Source organism: Typopeltis vanoorti, chromosome 3 (assembly GCF_054136105.1).
Source record: "Typopeltis vanoorti isolate ZY-2024b chromosome 3, IOZ_Tvanoo_1.0, whole genome shotgun sequence".
Classification (NCBI taxonomy): Eukaryota; Metazoa; Arthropoda; class Arachnida; order Uropygi; family Thelyphonidae; genus Typopeltis; species Typopeltis vanoorti.
The window spans coordinates 172,655,081-172,675,696 of NC_143551.1; the positions used below are offsets into that span (position 1 = coordinate 172,655,081).

Here is a 20,616-nt window from a genome sequence, read left to right on the forward strand (position 1 = left end):
GGCATATACTGCCATTTTTTTGGATTTTGCAAAGGCGTTTGACAGGGTGCCCATGATAAGCTGATATTTAAGTTGCAGCACATGGGTCTGGATGTCAGCAGAGTTTTCTGCTGAGAAAATCTGCGGAGTTTTAAATAAAAGATGATGACTTACCAGAGAAACACTTGAAAGATTTAGCTAGATATTTTGAAAGGTTATATGTTGGAGAGTCAATTCCCTCTACGATAGGTCGAAGTGGGGTGTTTTCCTTATGAATTTTAGATAGTCCATATAATCCTGGAATAAAAGCAGATGGAGAGAATGAAGAGAAAGGCGTATGTTTCTAGGTAGTTCTCAGTAGATTGTTTGTCCGGTTGTGGAGTTCATTGGTGGGATCACTCTCGAGGATCAAGTAAATGTCACTCCGTAACAATTCCATCTTCTTGTTATGATATTTATCAATGTTATGAACATCTGTGGTGTTGCCTTTATCTGCTGGAAGAATAATTATATTTTGTTGTTTTGCAACTTTTTAATAGCCTGTCGTTCTGATGAAGAGATATTGTCTGTATGGGTTTGGCGTTATTGATGGTCAAAATGGATTCAATACAGAGTAGGTTTGCCTCTTGGGTAGGAAGAAAGGAGGTACCTTTTTTGATCTTTGTAAGTAATAATTCTTTTTGAATAGATCTAGGAGATAAAACAAAATTTAGGCCTTTACTGAGGACACTTTTCTCTGCATTGGAAAGATTATAGCTTGATTTGTTAATAACAACTTTGTCGAGATGGAAGTGTGGTTTCAGATAAGTTAAATTTCTTTGTATTTGTTTAAGGGTTTAGAATTTTCTAATAAGTTTCAATTTATTGTCATTTTTAATTCTGGCTGCTTAAGATTCACTTCTCACTTTAAGAAGATCCAACTGTCACTATCTAGATATTGTTAAATTTTTTGAGATAACGTGTTTTTTTATTATTTTTTTTTTATTAAATAAAAAAGCCAGAGTGTGTTTAGTATCAAATATTCTCTCGGCAAGAAGATCTAACTTTTCTCAATGATAAATCCTTCCAGCCCCTTTGGTTTTAATGTTTTCTTTAAAGGAGATAAACTTAGGAAAGATGGCATGGAATTTACATTGTTTCAGAAACACTAACCTGTTGATGTTCAGGCCTATCCTCTTCAAGGTTTTCTGGAAATCCTGATATTATTGTGAGTTGCCTCATCATAAGGACTAGAGATGTAGGAAGATTGATTTACTCGGCTGATATACATTTTTTGAAAAATTAAATGACTAGAAACCCAAACCAGCTACCCACACCAACAACTATCTCCATGATCAATCCCATCATTATCCTCTCAAAAGTTTGGAATCATTGCTACACTAGGACATTGTGCTCACTCTCTTCTTGATGATGAGATAGAACTTAATAATGAACTCGATTTTCTCAGGTCTACTATTCAACTAAATCGTTATTCTCAAAAAACAGTTGACAGATTCCTATTAACCCACCCGCTTGCCATAATTAAGAGACCAATAGGATGAAAGGTAAAATTTCTATGCCATACATAATCTCTGTCTCACCCAAATTGGCCAAGGTTCTTAGGAAATACAACATAAGAACTTTATTTACTCCTCTTCCAAAAATCTGCTCCTTAGTGAGCCATCCGAAACCTAGACATCACAACCTTAAATATCCTGGTGTTTACCAGATTTGGTGCAACTGTGATATACCTTACTTTGGCCAAACAGAGAAATCGATCAAGTTACACATTGAAAAACATAAGAGAGACATCAATTACAGGAGAACACGAGCCAGTGCTTTGTCTAGTCATGTTCTGTTCTTGGGACAAGTCTAATAATATTTTCTATTGCTATTATGAATTAGAAAGGACGATAATAGAATCAAAAGAAATCATTCTCAACCCCATACATCTCAACAACAACCTGAATTACAACCTTTCAGAGTGTCATTGTGCTACGATCAAATACTGGCCTTCGCGAGATGCTATACACATGCATATGCCCAACAACAAAGATAATAAGAGAATAGTTTTGAATGCACAAACTTCAACGTTTCAACATTGAAATATACACACTAACTTTCCGTGATGTTTACAGTTACAGGTTATTTATTTTTTAATGTGCACCTGAAATAGGCTCATACAAGCTGAAACTAGTTGTGCTAATAAACTTTGTTTTCATTTTTCTTGGTTTCTAGTCATTCAATTTTTTAAAATATATTTATCATATATATGTATATATATTATTATTATTATTATTATTATTAAAACAAGACCTCATGGAGTCAAAGACTCATCTAGGAGGTCCTTTTATCTCACACACATCTCATCATACCGGGTCTTAAACACATCCAAACTCCTTGCAGACACCACACTCTCAGGCAAGGCATTCCAATCATTCACAACTCTGCACGAAAAAAACCTGCCTCTCACTCCCCTACTCACACCCTCTTTATACAGTTTCCAGGTATGACCTCTGGTTCTCCCCTGATCTCCCACTATTCTCTGTAGAACTTCTCCACCATTGATCCTATAACAACCCCTTACCAACTTGTAGGTCTCTATCATATCTCCCCTCTTCCTTCTCTCGACTAGACTCTGCAAATTACATCTTTTCAATCTTTCCTCATACTCGACATTCCAGAGGTCAGAAACTACCTTAGTCAGTCGCCTTTGCACCCTTTCCAACATCTCTTCATCCTTCTGAAAACCAGGTGACCAAATCTGGGCACAATAGTCCATGTGTGGCCTAATCAAAGCCTTATACAATGGAACAAGAATCTCCCTACTTCTACATGTCAGTGTCTTCCTCATCATTCCCAGAAGTCTTTGTGTTGTCTTCACAATTTTGGCGATGTGTCCCCTAAATTTTAGATCCTTATCCACTATCACTCCCAGATCTCTTATTTCCTCTACTTCCAACAATATATTCTCACCAAGCATAAATTCTGCATCCCATCTTTGTTTTCCAAATTTTAAAACCTTACATTTTGCAACATTGAACTCGCATCCCCATTTGCTTGCCCAATCACTCAATTTATTCAAGTCTTCTTGCAAGGCCACAACATCTTCACTACTCTTTATGGTTCGTCCCAACTTTGCATCATCTGCAAACAACTGAATATCTCCATCCAAATCTTCGCCAATATCATTAATATACAAGTTAAATAGTAATGGCCCTAAAACAGATCCCTGAGGCACTCCACTAGTGACTTTCCTTTTCCTGAATATTGCACCCCCATACACAACTTGTTGATACCTATCAGATAGCCAGTCTCCAATCCAATGCACTAATCTAATATCCAACCCCATCTGCTCTAGTTTGACTGTCAACTTATCATGAGGTACTCTATCAAAAGCTTTTGCAAAATCCAAGTATATTACTGTGTATCCTTCTCCTCTGTCCAAGGAAGCAGTCACTTTATTGTAATAAGTAAGTAGATTACTAAAACACGACCTCCCTTTAGCAAATCCATGCTGTCCATCAAAGATTATACCATTGTTGTCAACCCAACTCTGTTATATATATATAACATGTGTATATATATATATATATATATATATATATATATATAATACATGTACATGTGTATGTGTGTGTGTTATATATATATATAACACACACACACACATGTACATGTATTGAAGTACAGAGATCAGGATTTGAATACATTTATGCAATATTTTTTTCTTTTATAGCCCTGACTGGGTACAGGTTATGACTGTATCTCCTGAACAGACTAAGGCAACAGTGCTGAATTTAATTGAGGGTAATCAGTATGAATTTCGAGTGAAGGCTGTCAACAAAGGAGGTGCTGGTGAGCCGAGTGAAAGCAGTGGACCACATGTAGCAAAATATAAAAACTGTAAGTATTAGTTGTTAACAGATTATTTTAGTTCTCAGGTTAATCTTATTTTTGTTAATCACAACATTCCAGTATATTATAATTGTGTAAAAACATTAACAACTGAAGTGCTACATATTTTCCATTTTCTATAATGCATGAATATATTTTGTTATTCCTTTCTTTTAAGTTTACACGGTGATCCGAATGCATTTTTGAAAATTATGGAGACAACAACGTCTTTGAATAAAATCTTTAGTTTAATATAACTAAAATCTACATTCGACGTTTCAACCTTTATGTCAAGGTCATCTTTTGGAGTATAAAACTATATACAGGAAACAAGCTACACTACAATCAAACTGGTTTGTTAAAGATACTGACCAACCACTACAACAATTGTTGGCCTCGCTTCTAGTGAGAAAAAAAAAAAAATTATACATCAACACCAGAGTCCTATTATTAGTGTTATATGTTGGTTGTAGAAATACATTGGGCGCAAGAAGTATCTATCTATATACATATATTAACATCATGATTATGCTTGTACATTCTTCCCAGTTGGTATGGAATGGTTTCTAATACCAGCTGAAGATTGGCTAGAGCACTGATTTATGCTGGATCTTATATATTAGGTAGGCTGAATGTGTGCCATCCAGATCCTTGGAATTTTCATGCCATCTTTGTTGTTGATATTTGGGTGGTTTATCAGGATTTCACAGGCTTCCTTAAATTTCCTTTCAAACCAGGTTTTTGTGTGGTGTAAAGAGTGGGTGCTTTTCCAGTTGATTTGGTGTAAGGTGTTGAGTGTGTGGGCTGAGAGGCCTGCTTCACCATAATGGTTATATTTAATGTGTCTAATGTGTTCTTTCTTGCATATAAGGATTGTCTGTCCTGTTTCACCAATGTACGGTAAGTTACAGTTGCAGTGGAAGCAATAGACTCGAGGATGAGCTAACTGGAGGAGAGGATCCTTAGAGGAGTTGAATGTGGTTTTAAGTTTAGTGGGTGGTTTAAAGGTGGTATTGAGGTTATAATGTTGTAGGATTCTGTTGATTTTTTCTGATAACCCTTTAATGTATGGGATGGCTATGGTTTTACTGTAATCGTTTTTGTTGTTGTTTTATGGAGTATTTTATTAATAGTATTTTTGTTATGGCCATTATTTATGAATGTGTTGCTGATGATTTTTAGTTCTTGTTTCAGGGCTTGCTAATTAGAGCAGATTGTTGTAGCTCTGCTTTTAAGGGTGTTAATGACTCCATATTTTTGTGATGGGTGGTGGTATGAATTAGCATGCATGTATTGGCCAGTGTGTGTCGGTTTTCGGTAGACCGTGAAGGATAGACTACCTGAAGGAAGACGTGTGACTAGTGTGTCTAGAAACGGGTGCGAATTTTGATTGTCGATTCCGATGATAAATTGTATGCGTTTGTGTTGTTTGTTCAGGTGGCTAAGGAATGTGTTTAGCATTTGTTGCCCGTGCGGCCAGATCGCAAACACGTCATCAACGTATCTAAGCCAGAGTATCGGTCTTAGCGTGGTGGAATCAAGAGCCCTTTGCTCAAAGGTTTCCATGTAGAAGTTAATGATGGGGGGGGGGAATAGTGGTGAGCCCATGGCTGTACCTTCTTTCTGTAGGTAAAATTTGTTTTGCCACATGAAGTAACCGGACTTTAGTACGTGGGCAAAGAGTGCCGTAATGTCGGGCGGGAATTTGTTCTGTAGTAGGAGAATTGTGTCACTGATGTTGAAAGTGGAGATGACCTGCAAATGCTTCTGCCTGATATCTCGACTTGGGCCTGGCTCCCACTGAAGAGACCTCAATAAAGGTCGAAACCGGTCTGGGTAGTGGCCCTTCCCTTAATGCATAACAATAGACATATCCGCAAGGAGATGTGTTTTGCATTATAGGAGATACTAGGATAGGAGTGTTGGTAGCTTGCTCCACCTTTGCAACGAGTTGCCCTGGTGTGTACCACCTTAACCCAGTCCTGAAGATACTTTCAGGCGCAAACTTTGTTTGCTCACACTTGGATAAAGGATTAAACTAAATTTATTATGTGTCACTGATGGTGACATTAGTGAAAAGTGCAGAAATGTTGAAACTGACTAATAAGTCGTCTTTGTTGGGTGTTATGTTTTTAATTTTGTTTATAAAGTGTTGTGTGTTTTTTATGTAGAAGGGGGAATGACCTACCAACTCCTTGAGTGTTGCCGCTAATTTCTTGGCTAAGTGGTAATTGGGACTCTCTATTCCTTCCACGATTGGTTGAAGAGGGACATTTTGTTTATGTGTTTTTGGGACCACATATATTCTGGGGGGTGGCATAGTGGGGTTTGAGTTCTTTAACCGTGTCTAGTGGCCAAGAAGTGATGGACTTGAGTAGTTTCTCTGTTTTATCCTTTATCCTTTTTGTTGGGTTAAAATTTAGCAGCTTATCTGTGTTGTTATCGGCTACTAGTTGATTCATTTGAAGTACGTATGTTGACCTGTCAAGGACGAGTGGCATTGCCAAACAAAACCTAACAATAACAAAATCAGATAAAGGCAATGCCACTGTCGTCCTCGACAGGTCAACATATATACTTCAAATGATTCAACTAGTTGCTGATAACAGCACATATAAGCTGGTAAATTATAACCCAACAAAAGGGATAAAGGATAAATCAGAGAAACTACTCAAGTCCGTCCTTCTTGGCCACCAGACACAGTTAACACTTTCATTGCCAAGCTGAAAATTGGAATTTCGTGTGGTGGCCAAATTTTTTTTATATTTTTATTTAGTTAGCGACGTCAACAGCATAACGCGTGATCGGCCGCTCGGTGAGAACTCGTATCACGCGATATCGCGTGATTGGCAATGAACGTGTTAAAAAACTCAAACCCCACTGTGCCTGCCGACCCAGAAAATATGGTGTCCCGAAAATACACAAACAAAATGTCCCCATCGACCAATCGTGGAAGGAATTGACAGGCCCAATTAGCCAAGAAATTAGCAGCAACACTCAAGGAGTTTATTAGGTCATTCCCCCCCTCCTACATAAAAAAAACACACAACACTTTATAAACAAAACTAAAAACATAACACTCAACAAAGACGACTTATTAGTCAGTTTCAACTTTTCTGCTCTTTTTACTAATGTCCCCATCAATGACAATTCTCCTACTACAGAACAATTTCCCGCCCGACATTACGGCCCTCTTTGCCCGTGTACTAATGTCCAGTTACTTCGTGTGGCAAAACAAATTTTACCTACAAAAAGAAGGTACAGCCATGGGCTCACCACTATCCCCCCCCCCCCCCAATCGCTAACTTCTACATGGAAGCCTTTGAGCAAAGGTCTCTTTATTCCGCCACACTAAAATCGACAGTCTGGCTTAGATACATTGATGACGTGTTCGCGATCTGGCTGCACGGGCGACAAACGCTAAACACATTTCTTAGCCACCTGAACAAACAACACGAATGCATACAATTTACCATCGAAATCGAAAATCAAAATTCGCTCCCGTTTCTAGACACACTAGTCACACGTCTTCCTTCAGGTAGTCTATCCCTTCATGGTCTACCAAAAACCGACACACACACTGGCCAATACATACATGCTAATTCATACCACCACTCATCACAAAAATATAGAGTCATTAACACCCTTAAAAACAGAGCTACAACAATCTGCTCTAACCAGCAAGCCCTGAAACAAGAAAACTAAAAATCATCAGCAACACATTCATAAATAATGGCTATAAAAAAAATACTATTAATAAAAAACTCCATAAAACAACAACAAAAACGAATCTAGATTACATTAAAACCATAGCCATCCCATACATTAAAAGGTTATCAGAAAAAATCAACAGAATCCTACAACATAATAACCTCAATGCCACCTTTAAACCACCCACTAAACTTAAAACCTTATTCAACTCCTCTAAGGATCCTCTCCTCCCATTAGCACATCTTGGAGTCTTTTGCATCTGCTGCACCTGTAACTTACCGTACATTGGTGAAACAGACGGACAATCCCTATACGCAAGAAAGAACACATTAGACACATTAAATATAACCGTTATGGTGAAGGAGGCCTCTCAGACCATGCGCTCAATACCTTACACCAAATCAACTGGAAAAGCACCCACTCTTTACACCACACAAAAACCTGGTTTGAAAGGAAATTTAAGGAAGCCTGCGAAATCCTGATAAACCACCCAAATATCAACAACAAAGATGGCATGAAAATTCCAAGGATCTGGATGGCACACATTCAGCCTACCTAATATATAAGATCCAGCATAAATCAGTGCTCTATCCAATCTTCAGCTGGTATTAGAAACCATTCCATACCAACTGGGCGGAATGTACAAGTATAATCATGATGTTAATATATGTATATAGGTAGATACTTGTTGTTCCGCCCAATGTATTTCTACAACCAACAGATAACACTAATTATACATCAACACACTAGCGTTGATGTATAATTTTTTTTTTTCACCGGAGGTTAGGCCAACAATTGTTGTAGTGGTTGGTCAGTATCTTTAACAAACCAGTTTGATTGTAGTGTAGCTTGTTTCCTGTGTATAGTTTTATGCTCCAGAAGATGACCTTGACATAAAGGTCGAAATATCAAATGTAGATTTTAGTTATATTAAACTAAAGGTTTTATTCAAACACGGTAGTTGTCTCCATAATTTTCAAAAATGCATATTTTGTTATTAGTTTGATTTATGTTTATTATATTATTTATTTAATTAAATTTTTCATAAAAATGAAGCAAAGAATAAGAGGTGAACAAAGATTATTATTTTTATTATTATTATTACTACTAAAAAACACACGTACTAACTAACCACAGTAATGACTATTTAATTCTTAAATATTTCACCCCAAGTATCATCTTGGGACATCATCAGAACAGTAGTTCAAGCAATACTAGGAATAACATACAGTTAGGGCGCATAATTACAATGGAATCTCAATATGTGTGCAGTAACGTGTTTAGAAGTAAATTAAATATAACTGAAAAAAAAAATATATATATATATATGTGTGTGTGTGTGTGTGTGTGTGTGTGTGTGTGTGTGTGTGTGTGTGTTTGTGTGTGTATAAAAATTATTTTACACAATTTTGTATGACAATTTCCCATACTTTAGGAATAGTGAGAACGTCGTTGCGTTTTAAAGTTGGTTTGTGCAGTAGGGCTTCAGCACTTTCTTTATATAACTGTTCATATTTATATAAAGATGTAAAAGTTTCGACTTCTCCCAATGGATCCTATGGTTTGGATTTTCAACTCCGTGTTGGGAGAGACCAGATTTCTGCTGTTTGAAAAGACGAATGTGGTCTTGATGTTCCGAGATGCGTTTCTGAATAGATCTACCTGTCTGACCAAAGTAAGACAATTTGCAGGAGCATGGGATCTCATAAATGCCAGGTAACATCCGAGGTGACAGTTTGTCCTTAGGAGAAGATAACTAGTTATAGATTTGGTTGATAGGTTTGTAAGTAGTGGCAAAATTGTATTTCTTCATAATTTTTGAAAGATGTTCAGAGATGCCTTTGACGTAAGGCATGGGAATCCTATAGACTTCATGTTGGGATTGATGTGTGGGAAGGTGACTGATGATTTTTTGAGTTGTTTTAAGATTATATCCATTTAGTATAGCTGTATTTTTGATTATTTCTAGTTCTTGGTTTAGAGAATCTTCAGAGGAGCAGAATTTGTGTGCTCTGGAACCTAGTGATTTAATGATGATAAATTTCTGAGATGGATGATGAGCGGAAGAATTGTGAATGCCACGACCTGAAAATGTAGGCTTGCGATAGATAGACGGGGCGATGGAATCGTCTTCTTTTCTCTGAATCCAGAAAGGAGATACCCTGTGGAGATTCTTTTTCTAGCGTAAAGTTGATGTGAGGGTGACTATACTATTCACGCTAGCTGTCATACCTGTTCTTGAATTCATTCGCACTACTTGCATACACGACATCCAAAGGCAATCTATCCCAATCCTGTACTACTCTATGAGAGAAAAATCTAGCCTTAATCGCCTTCTTGACAACATTCATTCTTGTGTCCTTTCTCCACCCTCCATAAAATGAAAAATTCCATCTACCAAAATTCTGGATAACCCTTTTAGAAATTTGTAAGTCTCAATCATATCACCCTTCTTTCTCCTGTTTGCTAGTGTCTGCAGCCTTCAAATTCTCAATCTGTCTTCATAATGAGTATTCCACAATTCTGATATAATTTTTTATATTATTCTTTACACTCTCTCTCTCTCTCTCTCTCTCTCTCTCTCTCTCTCTCTCTCTCCACTGTATCAGAATCTCCTTGGAAATCGGGAGACCAGACCTGTGTGCAATATTGTAAGTGAGGTAATACCAAGGCCTTGTAAAGAGGTAAAATGACTTCCTTATCTTTACATGTCAAGGTTCATTTCACCGTTGCCATTATTCTTTGAGTTGTATTTATATTTTTTGCTATATGACCCTTGAACTTGACCTTTCTGCCTACTAAACTCCAAGATCCCTAGCCTCATCGGTTTCTTCAAACATAATCCCACCAATATAATATGACATTGGATATCTAATCACACCATACAGTGGAGAGAGTGCAATGGATAGTGCATGACCTTACATTTATTGACATTGAAATGACAGTCATTTTCACATACTACAATTCCAGCATATTCAAATCATAATACAACTACTGAGATGTACTTGCATAATGATTTATGAAAATTTATCAGCAGCACTCCTAATTACCCTACCTATCTTTCATCTTGAGCAAATCACTGTATATCATGTCAAATCCTTCCCAATGTTATTAATGTACAGACTGCATAACAATGAACCAAGGACTGATCTCGAGGCACACCACTGGTTACTTGAACCTTGCAGATTCAATCCCCCTATATACAACTTTTTGATATTTTTTAGTCAGCCATCCTGTTATCCATATCAATAGTTTATAATCCAATCCCATATTCTCCAATTTATGCAAAAGTCTTCAATGTTGTATTCTGCAAAAGCCTGAGCAAAATCCAAAAGTATCATAATCCCAAAAATATCATAATGTATCCCTTCCCCTTACAGAATGTGAGCAAATTGCTAAAATATGACCTTCCTTTAGTAAACCCATGCTGTTCATTGCACGTTGAGGAATGCTTAGCCCATACTCAAGTTTACGAATGGTTTAAGCGATTTCGAAGTGGTCGTGAGATGCTTGAGGATGACGAAAAGTGGGCCCATCCAAAAACTGGACTGAGTGATGTTAACATCCAAAAAGGGCATGATTTCATGAAAGAAAACCTGAAATCATCTGTGAGATTGATTGAAGATGAATTTAGGATTCCAAAATCAACTGTGCACAACATTTTGACCGAGAGTTTGGGCCTTCATAAATTGAATTCGCAATTTGTTAAGCACAAGTTGACCGATGACCAAAAAATGTATTGAATTGAAAACTGCAAGGACCTCATTAAAATCGCTCGTAAGGATAAGGACTCAAACGTTTTTGAAACCATTGTTATTGGTGATGAAATGTGGTGTTTTGAGTATGAGCCTAAAACAAAGCGCCAGAGTGCTGAGTGGAGACCACCAGAAGAGAGGCATCCAAAAAAAAAGTTGCTTGGAAGTCAAAAGTAAAGTCAATGCTGATTTGTTTCTATGATTCCAAAGGCATTATCCACAAAGAATTCATTCTGCCTGGACAAACGGTCGATGGTGAGTTTTATCTTGAAATTTTAAAGCAATTGATAGCGAGAATTTGTTGCGTACGGCATAAATATCATGATGCAGGCAGCTGGTCACTTTTGCACGATAATGCACCATCTCATCGTTTGAACATTGTGAGACAATTTTTGACCAAAAACCAAGTTTTTGTGTTGGATCACTTGCCATATTCACCTGAATTAGCACTCTGTGACTTCTTTCTCATCCCCTGACTTCATTTGCCGATGAAAGGAAAGCAATACGACACCATTAAAAATGTTTAAGCGGCAGTAACCAATGACCCTCAACAATATCCCAAAAACCGATATAAAAAACTCATTTAACAAATTAATTGACCATGCCAAATGCTGTATCAAAGCTGAGGGAGAGTATATTGATTGAAATAAATGATTTGAATAATTATAATTGGCCTGTGTTTTAGTTTCTATCAAAAGTTTGATTTTGTTTTGGACAGAGTGTGTATATTGGGAGCAAACTGCCTCAATAAAAATATCAGGAGAAACCTTGGAGGAATTTCCAGTAAAGAAGGGTGTTAGACAAGGTTGCGTTCTTTCTCCTATATTGTTTAACCTTGATACTGAAAATATCTTCAAGCAATTAGAAGAATTTAAAGTATTCAGCATAGGAGGCAGAAATATGAACTACTTAAGATATGTAGATGATACAGTACTGCTTGCTGAAAATAAAAAAGATCTTCAAAACCTACCAGAAGAGATGCTGAAACTAATTGGAAAATATGGACTTAATTTCAACTTCAAAAAAAACCAAAACTATGCTGGTAACAAAAGTAAAAGGGGAAAATACTCAATATAAATACACCATTGAAAACGTTCAAGTGGCAGTAACCACGACCCTCAACAATATCCCATAAACCAATATAAAAAACTCACTGAACAAATTAATCGACCATACTACACACTGTATCGAAGCTGATGGAGAGTAGATTAATTGAAATAAATGATTTGAATAATTATAATTGGACTGTGTTTTATTTTCTATCAAAAGTTCGGTTTCTTTTTGGACAGAGGGTGTGGATCCCTGTCATATTTCCATGATTTCTTAACTATTTATCTTAAAGTGAAATCTGATCTTGATAATCTCTATTTGGCCTGAACCGCTTGTTCTTCTTCAAGTTTCTCTTCCACAATCTTTCTCAACCACTTTTCAAGTATGCTTGCATAAATCTTACCTGGAATACTTTTACACATAGCTTAGCTCTCTTACATTTTTTTCTGTATCGTTTTAGGGCATCTGCCAGCTTATTTGCTAGGAACTTTTGGTATGTTTTCTTCTTTTCCAGGACTGATTCTTTAACTTTTTGTTCTACCATGGTGTTCCTATTTTTCTATCCTTGCAGACAACTTCAACACATACCTCCCTAGCTGAATTAGCCAATATCTTCTTTAGAGTTTGCCACTGAGACTCCAAGGTTTAGTTCTTCTTTTCAATTTGTTTCATTTTTTATATAATCACATTTGTATTATCGAGCCTACAGTTTACTTGTAAAAGTTGCTCAACTTTAATTCTGTTTTGAAAATTTCTTATGTACTGTTCTTTTCAATGTGTTATCCATTTTTGTCCTGCTTAGTACTAAGTAATGGTCACTTTCAATTTTATATTTATAAATTTAGGGACACAAAAACACACATGTTGAACAGATTATTTTATTAATAACTAATAAAATAAACTTGACATTTTGACCCCTGTATCGAGGTCATCATCAGAAGGATACAAGTGTATAAGGAACCAAGCTACATGCTCTAGCCCTGTATACCAGTAAACTAAATCTACGTAGTTAATTAATCCTTTTCCCTAGCCTGACCTCTAGTGATAAAAAAAATAATAATAATAAAATAAATAAATAATAAAATAAAATAATAATAAATAAATAAATAAATAAAATAAAATAAAAAAATGATTAAATAAAAATAAATACAACTACAGTAAACTGCTAAAGTCCTCAAGTATTAATATTCTTCTGGATTTGTACAGTTCTGATTTGATTTCTTTCACTTGCTGTTGAATGTTACAAGCACTTCACCAGGTTGTCTTCTTGTAGTGGGAGTTTTCTATGGATAGTTTAGGTTGTTATACAGGTTGTAGATGGGTCCTCCACATTCTTGAAATGGTTAGACCATCATTTTTGTTGAGATTTGGGTTATGTTTGAGCATTTCAAATGACTCTTTAAATTTTCTCTCAAACTAAGTTTTGGTGCGGTGTAAGGACTTGATATTTTTCCAATCAATTCTGTGGTATGTTTGGAGTGCATGGTCAGAAAGGCCGGTTTTCCCAAAATGGAGGTATTTAATGTGTCGTTTGTGTTCATCTTGTCTGATTGGGATAGTTCGCCCTGTTTTCCCTATGTATGGTATGTTACATGTGCATTGTATTTTGTATACTCCTGGGTGGGCTAGGTGTGGAAGAGGATCTTTAGAAGAACTGAGTAGGTGTCTTAACTTGTTTGGGGGTTTAAAGGTGGTTTTAATGTTGTATTTGTGTAGTGTTCTGCTTATTTTTTCAGAAATGCCTCTAACATAAGGAACGGCAATAGCATTCCTGAAATCTAGATTTCTCTACTGTTCAGATCTTCAACAAGGACCACTTTTTCCATTTTCTTTATGTCAGCTGTCTCAAAAAAATTCCTCCACTTCTTCCTTAATAGAAGTGGAGGAATTTTGAAAAAGTGAACCTTCTGTGAGACCATAGGCACAAATAAGTTGCATTGTCTATTTTCCTTTTTTGATGTTTGCCCACATAACTCTACTTGAAACTGCCTTCCAATCAAGAAGTTTATTTTCATGTTTGGTGTTGAATGCTATCACTACTCCTTCCTTTCCTTGATCATTATTGCCTGAAAATATCATCTTATACTTATTATTTAGTAAGATCTCACCTGTTTTTGTCTCAGTAATGCCATTTATGTTTAGGTGGTACTTTTCCATTTTTTCTGTAAGTTCTATATCCTTTCCATTAATACTCCTTTTATTGATGGTTCCTATCTTCAATGCTTCTGTTGTGTTTCTTCTTTGTCTACTTCTTTGAAATGTTAAGATGCTGCAACTTAAATATCAGCTTATCATGTGGCACCTTGTCAAATGCCTTTGCCAAGTCAAAGAAAATTGCAGTATATGACTTTCCCTCATCTAATGTTCTTGTAACTTTATATAAAATGCTATCATATTGCTAAAACAAGAGTGCCCTTTCACAAATCCATGTTGACTCTCACGGATAACATTACTCTCATCTGCCCAATGCTGTATACGGTCCCCTCACTACTTTCTCCAAGATCTTAACAACTACTGATGACACACAAACTGGCCTATAATTAGACACTTACAGTCTGTTACCACCCTTATGCAATGGCACTATCTTACCTTCCTTTCATCCCCTGGGCACATTTCCCACATCCAGACTTTCATTGAAAAGCCAGGTTAAAGGCACTGTCAGTTCCCTAGCACATTCTCTCAAAATGCGTGGTGAAATACCATCTAGTCACAAAGCTTTACTGACATCCAGAGTACTCAGTATCTGAAACACACTCTCCTCCTGTAACTCTAAACCTTGAACCTGCCCTATTCCTCAAGCATTAAAACTGACTCCTCTAAGATGAAATACTCCAATAAAGTGTTCATTGAACAATTCCACTATGTCTTCTGCATCAATCACTCTATTCCCATTTTTATCCCACAATATCACTCTTCCACAGTCATTTCTCCTCCTACTGGCCACATAGCTAAAAAATTCCCTAGGATTTTCTTTGGATCTTAGGGCCAATCTCCTCTCATATTCCAGTTTTGCTCTCCTTAACACACTAGTCACTCTTCTGGCCTGTGTCTTATATTCTTCATGCATCATCTCTTCACCTGTCTCCTTATATCTCTTCCATAGCCTCTTTTTCACATGCAATTCCTGTTTAATAATGTTTGTCATCCACTTTACTCCCAATTGTGTCCTCTTCTTCACTCGTGGTATACAACTTACCATTGCTGCTAACAAATATTCTTTCATAATTTCCCACACACTAATGATATCCCAGCCTTTCAATTTCTCCCTCCATGAAACTTCCCGAAGTTGATGTCTAAGACTATTATAATCAACTGCATTATAATTCCACATATGTTCCCGTCTCTTTGATACTCCTGCATGTCTATTCATTTTTCAAGTCAAAACCATATGGTCACTCTCTCCAACTGGTGGGAGAGATGTATGTCATCTCAGTTATTATCAACTCTTCTGATGCTATAACCAAATCCAAAACTCTTGAACCTCTTGCATTCATGCACATGTTGCCTAAGAATTCTAGAAATTCCATTCCCCTATTGCTACATGCATCTTCCTCTCTCCAATTTATACTACTGTAGTTAAAATCTCCCATAACAATCATTCTTCTTGTACTTGCCAAACTTAGCTGTCTAAACATCTCCTGGTCCACATCCTCTGAGTTCCTGGGTCTGTAACAACACCCCACTAAATATCCTGGCTTGCCTACCTCTACCTCACACCATATGCTCTCAAAATCATTTGTCTCACTTCCTTCCAAAGCCTACACTCTTAGAGGACATAGGTCATCACTTATCATAAGCAGTACACCACCACGCTTTCCCCTCCTATCCTGACGAAAAATGCTATACCCAGTGACTTCTATGAGGAGGAGAGACTGACTGAGTGAGGTAGGGTTATCTCAGGCATTAAGCAAACTTGATATTAATAAGGCTCTGGGACTTGACATATCACCACATATTTTGAAGGAATTTGCTAGAAAGTTGAGATCTGCCTCGACATGTTTGTTTACTATGAATCTTACATTGGTTAAGTTCCAAAGTAGTGGAAGGAAGGCAAGATTGTACCACTTCATAATGGAGGTGACAAAACTCAAGCATCAAATTGTAGGCCAATCTGTGTGTAAGATGTTGCTGTTAATGTGTTGGAGAGACTAGAGAGTACCAGAATCTAGAATTGGGTTGACAACAGTGGTATTAGTGGCTAGTCATATGCAGGCTTTTGCAAGGAAAGGATATATGTGGAATTATAAGGCTGGTGATTATGACAAGATTAGGAGACAACTTCAAGCTGTAACATGGAACGAAGAATTGAGCGGTAAGGAAATAAATGCTGCATGGGAACTTACAAAGAAATACATAACAGCATCAATATATGAGTGTTGGTGTAAAATGGATGAATGTGGAGCTTAAGCATGAAATATGGGAAAAGAAAGTACTTTGGAGGAAGTACAAGATTAATAATGTTAATCAGTCACATGAAGAATATAAAGACCAAGCCAGGAGATTGACTCAGTTAGTAAGGAAAAACAAGTAAACAAAAGTAGAGTATGTGCAGAAATTGGCAAATCAGGCTAAGAAAAACGCTACAGAGTTTTTTAGATATGTGGCAAGTAGAAGGAAGAATGATCATGGAAAGATGAAGTTAAGGGATGAAAGTAGTAGAATCGTAACTGCTGCAGAAGACATTGTTGAGGTATTCAGTGATCAATTTATAAGTATGTTTCATCCTGATCACGGTGAATTATGAGGACATAGGAGAGAATAGCTTAATTGTGAGCAGGAGGTATTTGGAAATAAATAAATTTTATGTTAATAGGGCAATAGCATTTTCTTGGATTTAGCAAAGGCATTTGACAGGGTGCCACATGATAAGCTGATATTTAAGTTGCAGCTTATGGGTTTAAATGTCGGGTTAGTCAAATGGATTCAGGATTGGCTGACTGATAGGTATCAGAGACTTGTGCATGGTGGGGCAGTTTCAAGGAGGCAGAGGATTACAAGTGGGGGTCCCACAGTGCTCAGTACTGGGACCTATATTGTTTAACCTTTATATCAATGACATTATCAATAAATTGCAGGAGGATATCAGTTGTTTGCAGATGATGTGAAGTTGGGAAGGGTTATTATTAATAGTACAGATGTGGTAGCCCTTCAAGAGGATTTGAATAAGCTAGACAGATGGGGAAATGAATGGGGGTTTTGATTTAATGCAGCAAAATGTAAGGTCTTGAGGTTTGGGACACATCGATGGGATGCTGCATACTCTATTAGAGGAGCTATACTGGAAGAAGTAGGGGAGACAGGAGATCTGCAGTTGATGATTGAGAGAAACCTGAAATTCAGGGGACATATTGCAAAGGTGGTGAAGGTAATACAGAGGATTGCTGCAATAATAAGAAGGATGCTGACCTGCAGAGATAAAAAAAAAGTCATCATTCCTTTGTATAAGATCCTGATCAGACCACACTTGGACTACTGTTTTCAAATTTGTTCCCCAGGAGTTGAAGGGAATAAATTACTGTTGAAAGGGTACAGAGGCAGATAACAAAGATGGTTTCAGAACTATATAATGTTGGTTATGAGGATTGGCTGAGGGAATGTGAACTGCAGAGTTATATGGATAGAAACAGGAGAGGTGATATGATTGAGACTTTTAAACTGTTGAGAGGCAGTTACAGGGTAGATATTGGAGAGTTTTTTCGCTTGGTGGAACGGTAGGAAGGAGCGATGACAAGGATCCCATCCCTGGAAGTTACGAAAGGCAGCTGTAAGCAAGAGAGTGAGGAGTGGTTTCTTTGCATGGAGGGTGGTTGAACCTTGGAATGCATTGCCTGAGAGAGTGGTTGGAGCAGGAACGGTCAGTGGGTTCAAGGAGTGGTATGATAAACTTTGTGTTTCCTAGAAATTATCTCCCATGATGAGTCTTTTGACTCCACGGAGGCCTGGATAATAAAAATAATAATAATTAATAATTAATAAAATAACACTTGACGTTTTGACCCCTGTATTGAGGTCATCCTCAGAAAGGTACATGTATATAGGAAACCAATCTACATGCTCTTGCACTCTATAAAGGTAAATTAAATCTACGCCATTAATTAATATTTTTCTTAGCCTGACCTCTAGTGATAAAAAAAAATAATAAAATAAAATAAATATAAAATATTTTAAAATATTAAATAAATAAAAAGAAATAAAATAATTAACTAATAAAATAAATAAAAAACTACAATAAACTCTGATAAAGTCCTGCTGTACTAAGAATCTTTTGGATTTGTACAGTTCAGATTATTAAACTACGATTTCCTTAGTTCACGTTGCTATTGTACAAGTCCAGAAGAAAATCGTAGTATAACAATCTGAACTGTACAAATCCAGAAGAATCTTAGTACAGGAGGACTTTAGCAGAGTTTATTGTAGTTTTTTATTTATTTTATTTATTAATTATTTTATTTATTTATTTTTTATGTTATTTTATTTTATTTTATATTTTTTTATTTTATTTTATTTTTTTTTATCACTAGAGTTTAGGCTAAAGAAAAGATTAATTAACAGTGTAGATTTAATTTATCTTTATAGAATACCTTTACCTTTATTTTATTAATAATAAGTAAAATAATCATTTCAACAGGTGTGTGTTGTGTCCCTAAATTCGTAAATATGAATGCTGATCACTGTGTAACCTTAAAAGAAAGAATCATATATTGAAAGTTTATTTTTCACTTGGTTAGAATATAATAAATTTATAATAAATTTAGTTTAATCCTTTATTCAAGTGGGAGCAAACAAAGTTTGCGCCTGAAAGTAACTTCAGGACTGGGTTAAGGTGGTACAATACCAGGGCAACTCATTGCAAAGGTGGAGCAAGCTACCAACTCTCCTATCTCAGTATCTCCTATAATGCAAAACACATCTCCTTGTGGATATGTCTAATGTTATGCATTAAGGGAAGGGCCACTACCCAGACTAGTTTCGACCTTTATTGAGGTAGAATGGGAGTTCATGTCTCTCATCATTGGCCTTTGGAGAATAAAGCATGCTGAGGATCAGCAGACAGTAAAAGAGGAGTATGATATATGATATATGATAGAGTAGGATAGTAGGAGGTAAAAAGAGGCCTCAGTCAACCTGTTTAGCCTTATTGGCTAATTGGTCTGTAACATATAATCTCAATTTATCTGTTCAGAAAAAGGTTCAACATGGACTTTTGTCTATGTTCACATATTATTTTATCTAAAGTAATGATTTACTCCAGTGTTAATGGAGGTTCTTTTTATGTTACTAGATATAATATCCTTATTTTTATTCCAGGTAAATAATTTTTTTTTTTTTTTAAAAGACAAGATGTAAATAATAGGACTTATTTAAATATTTATTTTAAATCTAAAATAACAGGACTTAAGGTCTGGTAAGTAGGAATGAATAGGAACTTACTGAGGAACTTGTATACCTGGTACCACTGGGACTTAGAATGGGAAAGAGACTGGCCCGGGAGATGACGCTCACGAGGAGCGGCACCGCCTCGCAGTAAGCCTTCGCCGCCTGGGTTCTCAGCTCTCCCCCTCTTGTTTGGAGTGAAGAAACCATGCCAGCGAAAGCTTTGTGGCTAGGGGAGACAGAGTGGTTATTCTTTTTCCTGGGATGGGGGGGGGGGATGGGGGGGGATGGGGGGTTTTGGGGTTCTAAAGAGATATACAGGGCTTGATGCGTCCCTGTATAAGAAAGCATATTGTTGGTGGTTTGCAGAATTGATTCACAAATTTAAAGTCTCCTAGTAAGTGCCTTTCTTGTGCAAGAAATTTGGGTAAGTAGAAAAAGAAACCTTTTCTTATTCTTGCATACATTAAATTTGCGTCTCGTACCTGGGATTTTTTCCGTACTTTCCAGATGTGATATTTAGTACATTGATTAGGAAGATAGCGAACTTTTGGGTTTTTTGGACTGGTGGTGGGAATTGTAGTCGTACGACCTCTTCTACTGTCAGCATGGGATTCCCAATGCTGTGCTGAGTCTCCGCCAGATGCGTTGGGCTGGTGCGCAAAAATAAAAGAAGTGGTCCACCGTTTCCACGTCCCGGCAGACATCGCAGAATGGGTCGCATGGGCTAGGTACATAGTGGGAATTCACCTGTTTCACCGGGAGCCACCCGTAGGCTATTCTCCAGGCTAGATCCCGATGAAAAGGCTGTCCCCAGCTATTTTTGATGTTTCTGAAGAGAATTTCATTATTTGTACTAAGATTGGGTGTA

At 36.8% G+C, this 20,616-nt stretch overlaps 1 protein-coding gene across 5 annotated transcripts in view; it reads left to right on the forward strand.

Moving 5' to 3' along the window:
- The window catches only part of LOC150108743 (twitchin-like), a 2,666,638-nt gene that overhangs the window by 1,497,473 nt on the left and 1,148,549 nt on the right, over positions 1-20,616 (forward strand). For all 5 annotated transcript variants that reach the window (XM_090390962.1, XM_090390961.1, XM_090390964.1 and 2 more), the window contains one exon: positions 3,698-3,864. In XM_090390962.1, the coding sequence (XP_090247088.1) occupies positions 3,698-3,864 (167 nt within the window). The remainder of the gene's footprint in view (positions 1-3,697; positions 3,865-20,616) is intronic.